The sequence below is a fragment of the Fundulus heteroclitus genome, chromosome 11, assembly GCF_011125445.2.
Source record: "Fundulus heteroclitus isolate FHET01 chromosome 11, MU-UCD_Fhet_4.1, whole genome shotgun sequence".
NCBI classification, from domain to species: domain Eukaryota; kingdom Metazoa; phylum Chordata; class Actinopteri; order Cyprinodontiformes; family Fundulidae; genus Fundulus; species Fundulus heteroclitus.
The window spans coordinates 6576559-6593520 of record NC_046371.1 but is presented as its reverse complement, the minus strand read 5'-3'; the positions used below and the strand labels follow the sequence as shown (position 1 = coordinate 6593520).

General features: G+C 38.4%; 1 protein-coding gene across 2 annotated transcripts; it reads right to left on the bottom strand.

The window, feature by feature from the left end:
• Positions 1–1508: 1508 nt before the first annotated feature.
• Positions 1509–16837, bottom strand: slc25a14 (solute carrier family 25 member 14). Of its 2 annotated transcripts, XM_012868878.3 has the most exons (9): positions 16541–16837; positions 15908–16012; positions 14259–14397; positions 13925–14019; positions 11484–11569; positions 11241–11336; positions 8443–8567; positions 8155–8368; positions 1509–6506 (listed from the first exon to the last, which is right to left on the bottom strand). In XM_012868878.3, exons 2-9 carry the CDS (start codon positions 15969–15971, stop codon positions 6465–6467), a joined length of 861 nt encoding a protein of 286 aa, XP_012724332.2. In that variant the 5' UTR covers positions 15972–16012; positions 16541–16837; the 3' UTR covers positions 1509–6464. The 2 variants fall into 2 exon arrangements, with proteins under 2 accessions (XP_012724332.2, XP_012724331.2); XM_012868877.3 differs by lacking the exon at positions 16541–16837 and having other exon boundaries at positions 15908–16174.
• Positions 16838–16962: the final 125 nt, after the last annotated feature.

The following is a 16962-nucleotide window of genomic DNA, read 5'->3' as shown; positions in this document are numbered from 1 at the left end:
AAACAGCTGCGGACCTTTTTAACTGCCATCAGAGGTGTAATAATGTGTTGCAACCCAGTGAAAATAGAATAATACAACTGTCAGCATGATGTTCTTTTTCTGAAATGTTAGTCTAGAGGTATATTTTTTTTAGCAAATGTGAGACTACCCATCTTTTTGGTCAGCAGTGGCCTTCAAACTCGTGTCATGGATCCCATTTTTTGACTCTTATTGTGAAACATTAAAGCTCTGACCTTAACTGAGGTAAATGAGGCCTGCAGTGCTTTAGGTGTTTTTCTGGGTTCTTCAGCTCTTGGGGTAATGGTTCACCATCGATCCATGTCTTCTCCATCAGTGGACAATAGTCGCTCTCACTGTGGTTCACCGGTGATACAAAGCCATAGAAAGGTTTTCACGTGTTCCTCTTAAATGTAGTAATGTTGTGTTGTTTCTCGGGATCTTTTAGCCTACTTCCTGTTGTCAGACAGGTTCTATTTAAGTGAATTCTTGATTCCACAGGTCCGACAGTAAAAGGGCCTGGACATTACAAATTAACTTTACCACACCTTTATGGTTAATCACAATTAATTAACGATTTCACAAGGGAGACAAATGCAATTTGACATAGGGCCTGGTTGGTTTGGAGAGGCTCTTTCTTCCTCAATAAATACAATCATAATTTTGAGAACATTCATTTTCTCAAACTCTATATTTCTGCTATTACAATTGATTTGATGATCCGAAATATCTGGAATGGATAAATCTATGAGGGGAGCTTTTGCTTTCTTACAGTACAATAGAACCTAAATGTGAACGTCCAGTTTTAAGAACAAACGCTTTTTCGGTCATGTGGGAACTTCTGAAAATTGTTTTAGTGCTGCTGCTTTTCCCTTATAATAATAATAAAAAAAACATACAAGAGTTTGTTTTTGGAATAAAGCATGCACAGACGTTCAGAGCATGTCATTTATTTAAGTGAAAAGCAAATATATATATAAAAATTAAACCATTGTGCCAAAAAAAGGGTTTGAATAAAAGCTTCAACATCAACATTCGTCATGTGAAAAGTGAAGATGATACAAGAGCAAATAATTCCCATTTTATGTAGTTTTTTTTAATCCAGTCAGACTGATCTAATAATTTATTACCTTTTCTGATAAATAATTAAAACATTTGAGGGAAATATTTAACCAAAGGATTTGCAGTTTGCAGAAGGTACACAAACCGCCTTTCAGAATGTGCGCTACGCATTCTTCAACGCATTGATTCGCAGATTTTTGAGTAAAATTAAAGGCTCTTAAATGCAAAATAAATAATAAGCTAGTGCAAATACGAGTGCAACAGCATTCAAATTTCAATCCGAATAAGCTGGCTCATAAAAGAAAAATCAAACATGTCTGAAGGGAAACTGGGTGTTTACAGTTTAAAATTAAATAAAACTTAAAAAAAAAAAAAAAACAGGCCACAACAGTTGCAAACATTAAAAAAATAAAACATATATTTTCACACATTTTCATTCAAAAAAGGAATTTCACAGATACATAACCAGTTTATTATTAATAAGAACAAAGCATGTTTGTTTTATGGCGTACCTGTGCCCACACAATAGCCTTTTGTAAGGCTTCAGAAAGCAGATCTCAGGTATTTACAGAGAGAAAATATCCCAGTGCATATTAAAAACAAACATTCAAAGAGGATTTCAAATTACCAAACGCTTAAATTTGCCCCCAAATAACATACTTCTTAATTTTTCCCATGACATTGCAACAGCTAAATCTTTCATCAAGTAGAAGTTCAGAAATAGAAAACTTGGGAGCCTGAAGTGGTCCAGTTTTTAAATGCAGCCACCTTTGACACATCATCAGGGTTGCCAGATATTTAGAGAGAAACTGTCCAGGTTAACAATGAAGACATGTTGGGATAAAAGAGCGCCGGGATGCGTGATGAGGCCCATCCACTAGGACTTAAACCTACCACCTAACAAAAGTTGTCACCTCCCTGTGAGTGCAGCAGGCAACCAAAGACGTACGACGCACATTGAACACACCATCTGTATGCGAGCTGTTTTTATGCCGCAAGTTCAGACGCCATAATGTCCAACTTTTGATGATACCAGGCAAATTTGGACCGTTTGCTGAACTCTTGAGCAAAAAAAAAAAAAAAAAAAAAACAAAACATGCCACAGACTAGACCTCTAAACACTTGCTATATGGCATAAACAAGTGGAGCTCATTAAATCACAAAGTAATCAAACAGTTGATTTATTCCTGAAACTTAACTCAAACAGTGACACTCACTATCTAAACAAATCACTACACAATCAGTGGTATCTTTTTGGGCATTTGTTTGATGAATATAGTTCAAATTCAGTACTTGGAAAATGTGATTACATGAGACTAAGAAATAATGACCTGACCAACACAATCACGAGGAAGACCACGGTACACCCTCGTCTTAGTGACAGTAGGAGACATTTTTATTGAAATGTGGCTGTATTCAGTCCAGTAAAAAATGAATAAATAAAAAAAATAACCAAACTGGATGCTTTCAGATAAAAATATACTCAAATTATTCCCCCGTTCGTGATTTTAGAAGAAAAAAACAAAAAAAAAAAAAAAAAAAAAAACAGGAACATTTTGACCACTTGGTTTATTCAACAGTGAACTGGGAGTGAATCCCCCCTGCTGCATTTTTAAGGAATAGTCTCTTCAAATAACATTAAATGTGACACAAACTAAAATATCAGAGATGATTTTTCTTTACAACTTTTTCATAAAGATTATTACGACAGAGATGCAACTCCTTTCCAGTCAGGCATGGAAACATTTTTCCTTTGCAGTCACAACATTGTGCAAAGAAGCGAGTCGCTGCATGCTGTGGAACAGACTGTTTCATGGGAGACTGAGAAACTGTGAACGTTTTCTTTAAATCACGATAAATCGTTTACCTATTTCATGCAACAAACACATAATGACTGATACTGTTAATGCTTTTTTAAAACAGATATACAGATTTGCACAAGTGGCTGACACGTGAAATGTGGACATAAATCTTTGGCCTGAGCACCAATCAGAAACTAAGAAAACCAGCAAGGAGGGGGAAGAGGTGGAGCTTATTTTTCTACAGTCTGTCGCTTCTGATACTTTATGATGGTAACCTTTCTAACATCTGACCTGCGTTGGTCATGGGAACCAAAGAGACCATAAAGTGCATCTTTGTGTAAATCACACGAAATGTTGGAGATGCTGTAACTGTTTTGGAGATTTAAAAAAAAATGTCCCATATCATCTCAGTGATTAAAAACATACATTAAATACTCCTGAAGCAGTGATTATTCTGTGCACCAACAGATAAAGCAGGGACTTCTTTTAACTTTTCCTCATTTTGAGCCTTCTTTGAACCCAAACAGCCAATCACAATGCTCCTGCTCCATCCCTGCGTTGTCACAGCAGCACATATTAGAATAGAAACGCCCCAGAACTCCCCAGCACAATTTATAAAATGAAAACATGTCGTCACAGTTCAGTGTTCCAGTGTAGACGGCGTACAGATAGTCTGAAAGGCTCCGCCAGGACTTAAAACCGCAGTAGCTGTTTTAAAATGGGCTAAAATGTGTCGACAGAAAAAGGAGAACTTTTAAAAGAACCTGAAAAAAGCGCATTTAAAACTTTAGTTTTAACCTCACAGCAGAATTTCTCCAAATGTGACCCGTAACTCAAACATGTTGTAATGCAAAGACGAAAAACTGATTTTCTAAAATGTGACTCAACAAACTCCACCAGATGCTCCAAATGAACCCAAGTCTTTATTAGAATTACAACTATTAGGCTGAATTGGAGGCTTTCTTAATTTGTTCAAAATATTTAAACTGGAGGACAACGTTGGTTTTACTGTGAAACCAAGAAGTCTACAGCTCCTGTCAAAAAAAGCCTCGAAATCACTATTCTTGGAGGATATTCAGTCACTTTTTCATGAATTTGGTCTTACACGCTGACATTTTGTCCATTTCTACTTCCATTTCAAACCAGTGTATTTAAAACAATATTTTTTGCAGCACAGTACTTTTAATTATGAAGAACGTCTCAAACCTAACCTTTAGCTTAATTTAATCATCAATAAAACTCAGAATATTTGGAGTTACATCGTAATTTCATATAGTTTTGCTTTGATCCCAGTTCAGGAAAGTCGATCCCTGATTGAATGAATTAACCATGAGTGTCCCTTCGCTAGATGGGTTTAAGTTTATAAAATGTAAAAAATTAAATGTAAATTTTTTTTTGGATAAAGTTGAGGAAAACTACCCTGGAACCAGAAAGTAATTTTTAATTTTTACACAAATCCCTGCGCTCTAATTTAGTGAATGAATCTGGAGTGCCTGCTGATCCCCAAGGAAGCTGCTGCAGCTTCTGATGGTGAAGTCATAATTTGGATGCAGGGTTGTCACAATTAGCGATACCCTAAAAAGTATCGAGACCCAAACGCTGTATCCGGATACTAGGGCTGAACGACTTTGGAAAATAATCTAATTACGATTTTTTTTTCTTAATATTGCGAATTTAGGCGATTTTTTCCCCCAGTTTAATTTATACAAACAACAAATCAATTTGTTTCCTTGCCGTGTGGATTAGTTAGTAATTACGCTAAAATGTAGAATAAACATTTTAAATTATCTGATCTAATTTAAAACAGAATAACAGAAACATTGCTTCATACTTATGCTAAAATAACACATCATGCCCTCTATAACAGTAACACAAGGATGACGAGCTCTTAGCTGGGCTATCTGCACAGGCGAAGTCTGTAGTCAGCGGGTTAGATTATACGTGTGAAGCTGAAGTTTTAAAACAGCTTTTATATCATAGGAGGGATGTTTGGAGCTCCTTTCAGGTTTCACACCAGGAAAGTCCTTATATTTCACAACCGAAAACTGCTCTAAACAGCCAACTTTGAGGTTTGCTGTAAACAAGGGACACGTGCGGTCGCCTTCTTTCAGCAAGCTGACTGGCAGTGCACAGCAGCGGCTGACAGAAGAGGAACACTGGGTATGTGCATACTCTGCGTACTTGTGAAAAAAACTCAAAAGTACATTAAAAGTACTTCAAATAGTGGAAACAGTGTAAAGGAAGTTCCACAGACTCAAGTTGATTTCTAAAAATAAAACCTAGCAAACATCCAGAATAAATAAATCTTATATTAAAAGGAAAATACAAATTTTAAGCTTTTAAAACAAACATCAAATAACATGTGATGTTTAAAACAGGTTTGGCAATGCCGACTACGCATATTTAGCTGTAAAGTCTTTGGACCTTTACATTCAGTTTCAAAGAGGTTAGTTCTAAATGAAATTCGGTCTGCTTGGCACATGCAAAGTTTCCCGGACGTTACTCGGACCTCGTGTAACCTCTCGGAGAATCGCAGCTTGTCCCCAAGCTGAACGTGACAGGAAGCAACGCTTGGACTGTGCAGCTGATTTACAGGAAGAACGTCCATCTGGAACGGGGCTGTACAGGCATTTACATTATTTACTGTAGCAGGACAGACATGCTAGCAGCTTCCTGTTGCTGCCTTGGAGCGGAGGTGAATAAAAGGTAACCAAAGATGAGATTCTAAGGCAAAATAAGAGAAAAAGAAAAAGAAATAAAAAACGTAACAGCTCTTTGAATAAAGAACAAATAAATAAAACAAAATAGCAGACTGTCTTTTCTCTTTTTTCTCTTCAGCGTTTTTGGTTCAGAGTATTGGGATTTTAACAGCAGAATAGTTTATTTTCCAAAAGATCCCTTAAATGGCTTCAGGAATAAATATCTTCTTATATATGGATCCTTTATTTATTTATTATCTTCACTCAGCTACCTGACCTGTAGCAGTTTTGACATAAAATCTGAGCTCTTTTCATGTTTGTCATTACTTCCTTTCAGTCAGGAAATATGATTTTCCTGCATTCCTGTAACAGTCAGCCTATCATTTGATTCATAAATCAGATTTTTTTTCCTGTATTAAATAAAGAACCTTGGCTCGAAATGTTCTTTTCCTTTATGCCTGGTCAACCTTGTGCGTGTCAGATCATACATCCTGGTATGATAAATAAAGAAACATTCAGTTCAATAGATAAATACCCATAAACCTGCAGGAATCCTGAGCACATGATGTGGATCATAATCTGTTTGCGTATTAATATCTTTTAGCTACACAAGACTCCAGTAACCTATCTGATTGTGTCATTATTCTTCATCAGCTCTCCAAACCCTTAGCTGCCTAAAGGAGTGTCCAAGGTGACGGAGTGGCATTAAAATGGTGTGAAAACTGAAACGGTGAGGGTAAAAACAAAGGTTTATGTGAGTGCAGGCAGACTGTGAGCTTCCTTCCTATTTTACAGAGGGCGGGAGGTTGCTGGTGCACATAAACTCTGGCTGCTGCCGCGTTCAAACTCCACTTATCTCCGATTCAGTCCAGCAGACCAGCGCAGTCCCACGGTCCGGCCCGTGTTAAAACGGGAGCTTCTTCAGCTGCTCAAAGGTGATGAAGAACTGGATTGTTGTTCAGGAAAAGCTCAAAAGGAGTTTGCCTAGGGGAGAAGCTTGCTGGGAATTAAGACAGTGGAAACACATTTTACCTGCAAATAGATGGTTGACGGTTAAAACACGAGAATAACCTGGACTGAGAGGGACGTATGGAGGAGGATCTGTGATGCATTGATCCCTCTCTGAGTGCGCGGCATTAGAAAGTCTTTGAAATACCAGAACATTTAACTCGCTGCGGTTCATTGTGATTTGGTCATGATCGCATCAAGAGACATTTTTAAAGCTCCAGAACAAAAAAAAGGACCTTTAGCACCGCTGGATAATTACATATACTGTGGTAAACTCCCAGTTGCTGTTCGACATGGCACAAACTTGTCAAATCAAAGATAAGTTTTCTAACTTTTAGTTTTTTTTCCTCATAGAGTCACAGCTGACAAGATCAAATAGTTCACAAGAAATGTTTTTTATGTAGTTTTACAAAAATTCAGGTAAAATCCCTGGTTTTGTCAAAACTCCTACTGCAGCTTTAATTTCACATTTAGATGCTTATTTTTGCAGCCGTTTACTTTTTCAATTACAAAGAAGTTAATTAAGCATGTTTGTGCTTTTTATTATAAGAATTATGTCAGTTTTCCAACTTTTGTTAAGTGGGTTCAAGTGAAAAATTAATTATTATCCTAAGATTTCCTAAAAAAAAGTCTCCAGAGATTGAATAGAGAGGAATGGTTGATCCCTCCCTGGAGACATCAATAATTGTGCCACAAGTGCTTTTGCAAAAGTATATTTATCTGTTAAAAGTTAATTAGATTCGACACTGAATAAATGTTTTTAAATGGTAAATATATCTAAATTATTTAGCTGGATTTAACTGCATGAGGTGTTAGCAGGTAGCTGAGATCTCGCCACACTGGGCAGATTTTTTAGTCAGGTGTAAATTTTTGGGTTAAAAGGATCCACGATTAGAACATGTTGGCCTAAACATGCTGAAACCTTCCTATTAACTAAAAAATAGCTGTTTGTGATGCGTAAAAACTTGTATTTACTTCAAAAATCATATATCCTTTGTTATATATTTCACTCATGGAGGTCGCCATTTTTTTCACCTGCGCAATGCATGCTGGGTTGATAAAGAGGTGTTAACGAGCTGAAAACTGGACCGATCAGATCCTACGAGCGGTACGTGTCATTTATTGTTTTTATTATTATTACTATTATTATTATTATTACATTATCATCAATTTAAACGCGCTTCGGTTCAAACTTAAAAGGACTCGTTGCCACTTTGGCTGGACGGAGCTAGCGCCAAAGGACCTAGTTTACATAATTTACCCAGAATGCATTGCAGCGGAAATAACATGGCCTTGTCCGTGTGACAATGTTTAACAATGTCTAAAAACGAAACATTTTACAGTATTTTTACTCTATTGTTTTACATCTAAAATTGATATTTCTCAAATAAAGTCTGTTTTTACAACTAATCGTGGATCCCTTTAAAATCTGTTAACTTCTAGCGTTTGTTTTAAGTTAAACAGCTTAAGTCTTTAGTCGACTAAGATAACAAAAAAAGACAAAAGTCTAGTTTAAAACATGGCCTACATACAGACTACTGCAAATATACTCCACTCAAGTGTTTCCGTGTGTTTTTAAAGGATACGATGATATTCCACGGCCCCAGTCGGAGCCAGTTTGGCCAAAATCCCTTATATAGAGCAAAGAAGCCCTCTTTCTTCCACGTCTGCATCAATCCATCCAGTGTTCCTTTGTACATGGGGCTTCCAGACAAAACCCGCTGGTTCATCATACGAGTCCGGACCACATCTACGGGGTTGGACGCAAGAGCCCCGGCCAGCCCGCAGGTAAAGCTGGAACTGTGTAAGACATGTTGAAGGCAGTTCAAACACACCAAAAACAAACACTAAATTGCTATCAAGAGGAGACTGACATGAAATGTGTCAAAATGGTGTCTCCCATGATGCCAGAGCGAAGGAGATGCTTCTTTGTGATATCATAGACAGGAAGTTCTACTCCGACCACAATGGCTGCCCGCTGTGCAGTGGGGATGACACCCTGAGGAAGAAGAACGACAAGTGAGACAGCGCCTTTATCAGTTCTCAGTCCACAGGATAACACTTTGCTAAACCTTTATTAAAATGTCAACATTTTCAGAAATGTTCCAACTAGGGCTGGGCAAGTTAACGCGTTAATTTCGCGTTAATTCATTAGACTATTAACGGCGATATTTATTTTATCGCGCATTAACGCATGTTGCTCACATGCTTTCAGTCAGTGTCAGTCAGCAGTCACGGAAGCACTCTCCCGCTCCCCCTCCCCTCTCGTACATGGCTCAGCGGCGCCAGCCAATCAGCACGCAGGCTCAGCCTGGCCCGCCCACTCAGCTCTCACACAAACTTAACAAAAAAACAGCTGAGAGAGACCGCAGCAGCAAAAAAACATGAACAGGGGAAGTAGCACCGTTTGGCTTTATTTTAATACCGTAAATGAAATCAAGCTGTATGTTTTGTAAAAAGCCGGTTCATTTCAGTGGAAACACAACAAATTTATCTAAGCACGTGAAAAAACATGAAAACGTCGAGCCCCAGAAACAGAGAGAGGAGACGAAACTTCTCTCACTGCCCCGACAGACCCACAGACGTCTCTGACTGAGGCGTTTCAGTCCTCCAGGGAACATCCAGGTAGATCAGTGGATGGATGGATGGATGGATGGATGGATGGATGTTACTGGAGCCCACACATAACATGTAATTAAGACCTTGAAAGAACCCAGTACATATATTAAAAAGTGTTATTTAAGATAAGATAACATTAGTTAATCCTTTTTTTATCCCACGACGGGGAAATTTATAGGATTAAAGCAACAGGCAGGTGCACACAACACAGACAAAATTACATAAGGATTGAAATATATAAGAGGTGGATTAGCGAAAAAACACTGAACATAACATTATTATTATTATTATTTAATTGTAATAATAAAATAAAAACCACAAAACCCAAAAGGTCAACAGTTTCATGATACATCAAGCTTAGGGAGTGGCTAATATACAGCAGGTCAAAAAAGGCCATATTTTGGCTGCAGTGCTTGCTGTTCTCTTATGAAGAAAAGATCAACTAGTGCACTAAATTCAATAGATGGGTTGAAAATATCCAGTATAAAATAAGTGCTACAAATGTTACAACACTTTTGTTCATATGGCAGCAGAACATTAAAATAAAAGTGCTCTTTACACTACTTTTGAATTCATTCTTGGAGTTTGTAAATACAATGCGATTAATCGCGATTAATCGCGATTAATCAGGGCGATTAATCGCGATTAAATATTTTAATCGTTGCCCAGCCCTAGTTCCAACATGTGAAAATCTTAAATCAGGCAACTAAAGGCCAACATTTCCAATCTTTTCTGATATAGTTGTAGCAAAATTGTATTTTTCTTGAGGTCCTTTCATATATACAATGTCACGCATTCCTCTTCAACTTCTTTAGTTTTTTTTCTTCCTATTAAAAGCACAAACTTCAACTTTATATGCATCCGAATTTTGCTCTTCAGATTCGATAATTTGTTGAACCACAGCAGCAGCAGCAACTCTTTTGGGGTACGTCCAACTCAAAATGCTTTACTTTCACTAGATCATGCCAACGTGGGAATTTTCTTCTATGGAAACTATTCTACTGTAGCTCAGACCACGTGTTTAAGGTGGATGTCCTGCTGGAAGGTAAAACCTCAAATCTCCTCCAGCTTCTAAGAGGATTGATCCGTTTAGCTGCATCCATCATCCCATCAGCTCTGAACTTTTTATTGACCTTTTTTTTTCTATCATCGATACACGTCTATCGATCGATACATATCGTTATTGAATTATAGTCCAGCCCCACCTTCTATTCGAAAAAAATAAAAGAGCTGAAAATTGTTGCTTTACTCAGTAACGTGTCAACTGTAATTAGAACATCGTGTAAGTCTAGTCCGGGCGCTCGAAAGACAAACAAACTCGTATAATAATGTTTTGTTTATAATTTTTTTTGTTGTTCAGCAAAGACGGAAGTTCTTCTTCTGTGTTTTTTTAGGGAAATTTGCTAACTGTGCATGTCAGAGTGGTTCTATTCTGAATAAAGCCAGGTGGATATATATGCACATTATGATCGGATTAATTGATTGTGTGCCCATATTAACGGTACAATCCGAATACATTTTAATCCGACTATGAAATGTTGTGCACGTAAACATAGCTACTGCTCCATAAGGACAGATTTATAAACTATAAGGAATATAGTGGCACTGACAACAGATTCTCCTACTCCTCCCAAACCATGACGGACCCATTGTTTGGCTCTAATTAATGCCGCTCTTGTTACGACAGACAGCTGAGGTGGCTGGTCATGTCTTAGTAGGTTTATAGTTGGACCAAACTATTAGAATACTACAATAGAGACAAAAACTAGCTTTGTGGAGAGCAAGGCTAGTTGTGCTGGATTATCTACACTTTCCATTTTCAGATGACAGATTAAACAGAAATCTGTCTCTGTTTACCAACGTTCTCTAACGAACATCTGGGGCCTTCACAGAACAACTGGATCACACAGACTAGGCTTATTTATAAGGTTAGTTCTCATTCAAGCAACTCCATTTTATTTAGGGATGTCAGAGTAACGTAGCCTAAATAAAAAAATAAAAAAAACAAATCCTGCCACCCTTGCCACACATGTCACAACAATCCAGAACTCACTCTCCACAGCCCTCTGGTGCCCTCGTTCTGGTAGATGTTGATGAAGTTGGACATCATGCTGCCTTGTAACAGGCTTCCCTGCGCTTGCATTCTGATCTGGAATGACAACAACAGCAAAATGTTAGGATTGTCTTTAATAATCCTCATAGATATACGTTTGAAACCCTGGTTAACAGCACAACGGCCACCGATGAAGCCGCTGGAAAGGTGTTAGCCGTCATAGATGTTAGCACCAGCAATCACCTTGAGGACGTCGGTGGGGTTGGCCAGCATGGAGGACATCACTCCGGACACGACACCGCAGAAGACGTTGATGATCATCGTCTCATCTGTGAACCAACACACACAAGTTGTGTCGCTGCTGCTGTTCAGATACTTAAACAAGTTTCAATGGAAATATTCCTGTTTTTTTTTTTTTTTTTTTTATTTAGATCTGACCTGCCGATTCTGTTTGATTCTCTTCGGGGAAAAAAGTTTTTTATCTACACAATGTAACCAGATCCAAGTGTAAAGACTTGTTTTCTTTACCTTTATTACCTTCAGCCTATCATCTGAAATCAGCAAATGTTTTTTTTCATAGAAGTATGTTTGGTTTCAAGAAGCACAGAATCAGGAGTGTTTAACTACGAAATCGGATGCTGGCTGAATTTTTTTATTTATGTTTGTTTGCCTGATCGGGTCAACAATCAGAAATCCATAAATCTGATCTTTCTGTGGTCAGTGAACGCATCAAACCAAATGCAGACCCAGGAAGCTCCGCCCACTTCAAAAGTTCAGAGAGCACACGTTCTTTTTTTATTTTTTAAAAACTTTCAGTTTTGGTAAAAAGTTGGTTGAATAAAGGGTTGAGTTTCAGTTCAGTGTTAATGTGTTCTGGATATAAAAATAGGTCATTAAGAAACAGCGTAAAATGACCAGGGCTGCACTTAAAATATATGTTTTCAATTTGTTGATAATTATCGATATCGAACAATATTTCTATTTTATCGATATGCTTTTTTTTCCTATATCGTCCAGTGAATAACTTATTTGAAAACAATCAAGAGACACAAAAACAAAAACAGAAACAGAACTTCATTGGTCCAATTAATTAGCTGCGTCCCCTCACCAGATCCTCAGCGGTGGCAGAAATGTCCAAACTCATTAAGAGTCAGAGGGAGTTTGTGTAAAATCAAATGAGTGCAGCCCAACAAGGCTGAACATTTCATTCAAACTTCACTTTCACTTTAGATTCAGGAAAACTATGTAATCAAAGCAGAGATAAAAATCATAATAAATACAGATTGAATTGAAAGTAATGGCTTGGAGCTGAAATAGTTGAAGACATTTGTGTGTTGATGTTGTTGCAGAGCTGCAGTGTTTCCAGGAACTCCGGAACCTTTAGTCAGAAACTGCACTGGAGTCTATGATGATAAAGAGACACTGGCAAGGGGGGAATGTTGTTGGCAACAGCAGGTAGAGGAAGCAGATAAAGAAGAACCGGCCAGTAGGAAAAAGTCCTATAATGAAGCATGTAGAGAGGGGAGAAAAAAAGAAAAACAACGAAGAGTGGCCATAAACGTCCTATGAGTCTGAAAAACATTGTGGCGCCGCTGATTTACCGATAAGTGAAGCTAAAAGTAATTTGAATGTCAACTAAAGTCACTTTATGTGTAAACTGGAGATTACACAATCACTCAAGTACCTTAATGTCTTTATCAAAGCTTTAAAATACTTGAATATATCAGTCATAACACGTTTTTATTCTAAAGTTTCCAATCATAATGCCTGGCTGTGGCAGCCTGTCAGGGAAATAAGTACATTTATCACACAAAAAAAATCTTATCTTGAAAAAAGCGCATCGCAAGGTCATGATTGTTGCTACTCTTTCTTTCTTTTGATGCAGTTCCTAGAAACATGTTTCCTGAAAACTTGCTTCAACCTTATTTAGCTCGCAAATTACTGGGGGCATGTAAATAGGCTGACTCTGCTCTCAATAAAAGAAAATAGTCTTAAAAGCCACCTCCGTTCTTCCTTTAACTACTGATGTTTACTGCATCGATACTGTGAGAATGGATGTATTAAGCATGGATATAATCCCACATTCAGCTCACAACAAGATTTTTATAGAACATAAAAAACAAAAATACTATTATATTTATAGATTGAATGTGATGAACGTTTCTAAATCTAATGCATTTATCATAACTATAAAGTTCCTATTCCTATATATATATATATATATATATATATATATATATATATATATATATATATATATATATTTGACCTGCTTAGTCCAGATCAGATCTTTTCAAGACAAAATTGACAGATTCAGATCTCTGGCTGATTGAGCAATGCATCCAGTCTAAACAAAACAAAGTTAAAATGAGAATTTTTTGACAAAAATTTGTCTCAAATAAATTACCTGCCAGGTGGACAATTACAAATGAGAGAAAAATGCTAAAAAAAAAGACTACTAATGCTATTTTTAAGTCTAGTTCTGTGTTGGTTTAATTGTGCAAACTGTTCTTAACTTTGCAATCCAGGTTTAGAGGACATCTAAATACATTTGTAATGCTTTCAGAATAATAACGTATTTGACTAAAGGTTGGTAGGAAGCACTTCTAAGAAAGCTTATTCATCAAAAAAAAAAAAAAAAAGCAGAAGGCAGGACATCAAAAGGCAGAAATAGGGACATTTACCTTCTGGGCGAGTGACGAACAGCCTCTTCAGAGAGTTGTATGTCCCTATTTTGATCGTGCCGTATGAGGCTTGTCTCAGAAGGGCCGGGGAAATCCTGCGCAGAGGGAAAATTAGGCAGATGAAGTAAAGTCAACCCTTCAACCGCTTCAGGGACAAGCAAGGAAACACGCTCACATTGACATAACATTTAAAATAGGCAACAATAAAAGAGAGCAGCAGAAGACATCTGTAGATGAATCTGCCATATTCCTCGAAAACGTGTGCACAACCTGCTCATTTGAAGAAAATAGTTTTTAACCCAAGAGAATGTGAGCAGAGATACCCACGGCGTACCCAGAGTAGAGCGCCCGGACACCCTCCTCCTTCCCGATCCTGAAGAGAGCGTGGAACATGCCCCTGTAGCGCACCTCTGTGTACTGGGACTGGCCCTGGACCTGTAACCGGGTCTTAGTCAGGTCGATGGGAAATGTCCCTGAAGAGCAAAAACAGCAACACGGATTCAAAGGAAACTGAATTTTGAGGAGAAAATGTACACTAATGAAGCACAAAAAAAGTTACATTGAATAGCAAAGCCCCTCTATTTTCTTATTTTTTTTTAAATCACTAAAACTAATCTCCCACAGGCAGAACAATAAAAGTCACCTGAATCTGAATCTTTGTTCACATTTTGAAGCTTTAATACACAAACCTTAACGGATTTCTTTAGTGATTTTATGTGCTGGTCCAGGACAAAGTGGTGCGTAATGTTTAAGCAGAAGCAGACATGCTTTGAACCTTTTACAGGTGAAAATCAGAAATTTGTAGCGTGCATTTATTATAAGAGTCCCTAAATAAAACCTTTGCAGAACTGCTTTTGCTGCAGCTACAGCTGCCGCTCGTTGAGTCAGTCGGCTTTGCACATCTAGACTGAAAAAGTTGAACACCTCCTGTACTTCCACATGGTTTTCCGTGCCCCTTGGCTTCTGAAAAGCTTTAAATTGGACTTGAGTCTTGCTCTCAGCCATTGCTTTCTTCTTGCCAAGTTCTTTTAATTTTTAAGTCATGCATCAGTGCTCTGTGAGACGTTCAAAGCCTGAGATTTAAAACTCTCCATAATTTTACCCTTGACCTGTCTTCTACGTTTGCTGTTCTTTATGATTCTTTGTATTCACTGCCGTTCTCCACCGTAGAACTTTTGCATTCACATTGAGATTAACCTATTAACCTTAGACTCAGTGAATTAGGGGACTTCTGAAGGTAATTGGTTGTACTGGATTTTATTTATTGATATCAGAGTAGTGAGAGCTGAATACAAATGTATGCCCCACTCTCATACTTTTACCATAAAAAATAAAAACGACCTATCTTTTACTTCCCTATTCCCAATCATACACTGCTTTCTGTTGATCCATCACTTAAAATTCCAATAAACTAAACTTGTGATGTAGAAAAATTCAAGGATAATGGTGACTTAGGCAAGGCACTATATATTCTGTTGATCATTAATCTTCTCCAATTGATTCCCTAACATTTTTACAACTAGAACTACAAGGTTAATGATTTCTATTCATTTGCAAATACCAAGATATTCCATGTTTAACACGTATAGTCATACTAGAATTGTTTCCATGAATATTTAGTCATGCTCTGACTAAAACCTGCTGCTATCAAAAGGAGAGATGCAAATGGAGGCCAACTGCCTCTCCGCTGTCTCTGTTGACTTTGTGAACTGTGCGCTTGCATTTGTCGACTTATTCACAAGCATTCTTCTGGGTGGCCTTTAAATCTACTCAGCGGCATGCATCAGCTCCTCTATGAGACCAGAGTCATCATCACTCTGCAGGTGCTGCTGCAGAATTCCTCTGCCATTTTTCCACAACGCTGGGGAAACCACGGTGCGCACAAACCCCCGCACAAATGAGTAATTGCCGTGCAATAAATGTATATTACAACAAACAGAAGCGAGGATCAGTGCGTTTTTTTTTTAGGGGTGCATCACGTACCGAATTCTGCGACAATCGAGGCCATCCCTCCGTAGATGAACGGCTTCCAGTTCAAGTTGGCCATCTCCGTGTCGGCGGCGGCCGCCTCCACCTGCTGCAGCCCCGCTAGAAACAAGAAAAAGCCCAGGCAGAGGTCAACGCAATGCCGAAGCCTCTGGCAGCACAGCATGTCGACGGACATTGAGCTCCGATGATGCTACAGATGGACAGGGCTCCTCAGCATCAGCATCCCAGCGTACTGCGCCGGAAAGAGACGGCGGACGCAGTCGGGGGAGGCCCTCGTCTGTGGGTCGCGTTTCTATTGGCTGAGATATAAGTCAGTCAAGCGTTTAAGCGATTCTATTGGTCGGTTGCGCGCACGTGTGTGAGGAGGCTGGACAGCAACAGTGTCACGAGCGAAGTTATTCAATAATAACGGCGATAAACACAACCCAACTTTTACATACACTTTTAAGGTTTCGAACGCAACTTTTATAAGATTTAACTTTTCTAAACAAATATTTTTTACGACGAAGGTTGTCTGGGGCGCTCGGCGGATGGCCGTTGGTGTTAATAGGCTAACGGCCATTCAGCTAACACTTCGAGGTTACCGGCTGGCAGTTAGGCAGCACTTTGAGGCAAAATGTCGCCTACCTGTTGCGTCGAAAACAATCCCCCACCCACGGTTCTATTTCTCTGTGTTTCTTGTTGCTCAACACATTTCCATGCAGTGACTTTAAAAACTGTAAGCAGGAAACTTCTCGTCCACGGTTAGCTTCCCATTTCAGCAAGTGTCAATGGCGGTAGAAAAGATCGAGGCTCAACTTCCGTTCAAACTTTCAAAGTAAAAACCTTTGGCGGGAAAAACAGGAAATGATCGTAGACCAGCCTGATGTTTCGGGCCGAGATTCACCCACGCTTTGTTTTTGTTCCCTTTTTGTTGTACGCATGCGTTTTACTTCTAATTTTAACTTTGATGTCGTTAACACGGCTTTTTACGTCCCAGTTTTAAGTCCATGGTGCATTCAAGTCAAGTCGTACTCTGGAACTTAACTGAAATACCTTAAAAAATAATG

Excerpts from the sequence above, each read along its gene's own strand:
- slc25a14 (XM_012868877.3), bottom strand. The coding sequence starts at position 16,088 with ATGTCCGTCGACATGCTGTGCTGCCAGAGGCTTCGGCATTGCGTTGAC. Across the intron at positions 11,570-13,924 it reads GTTCGTCACTCGCCCAGAAG|ATGAGACGATGATCATCAAC; the intron begins GTAAATGTCCCT and ends GTTGGTTCACAG. Across the intron at positions 8,568-11,240 it reads GCACCAGAGGGCTGTGGAGA|GGTGTCATCCCCACTGCACA; the intron begins GTGAGTTCTGGA and ends CTTCTTCCTCAG.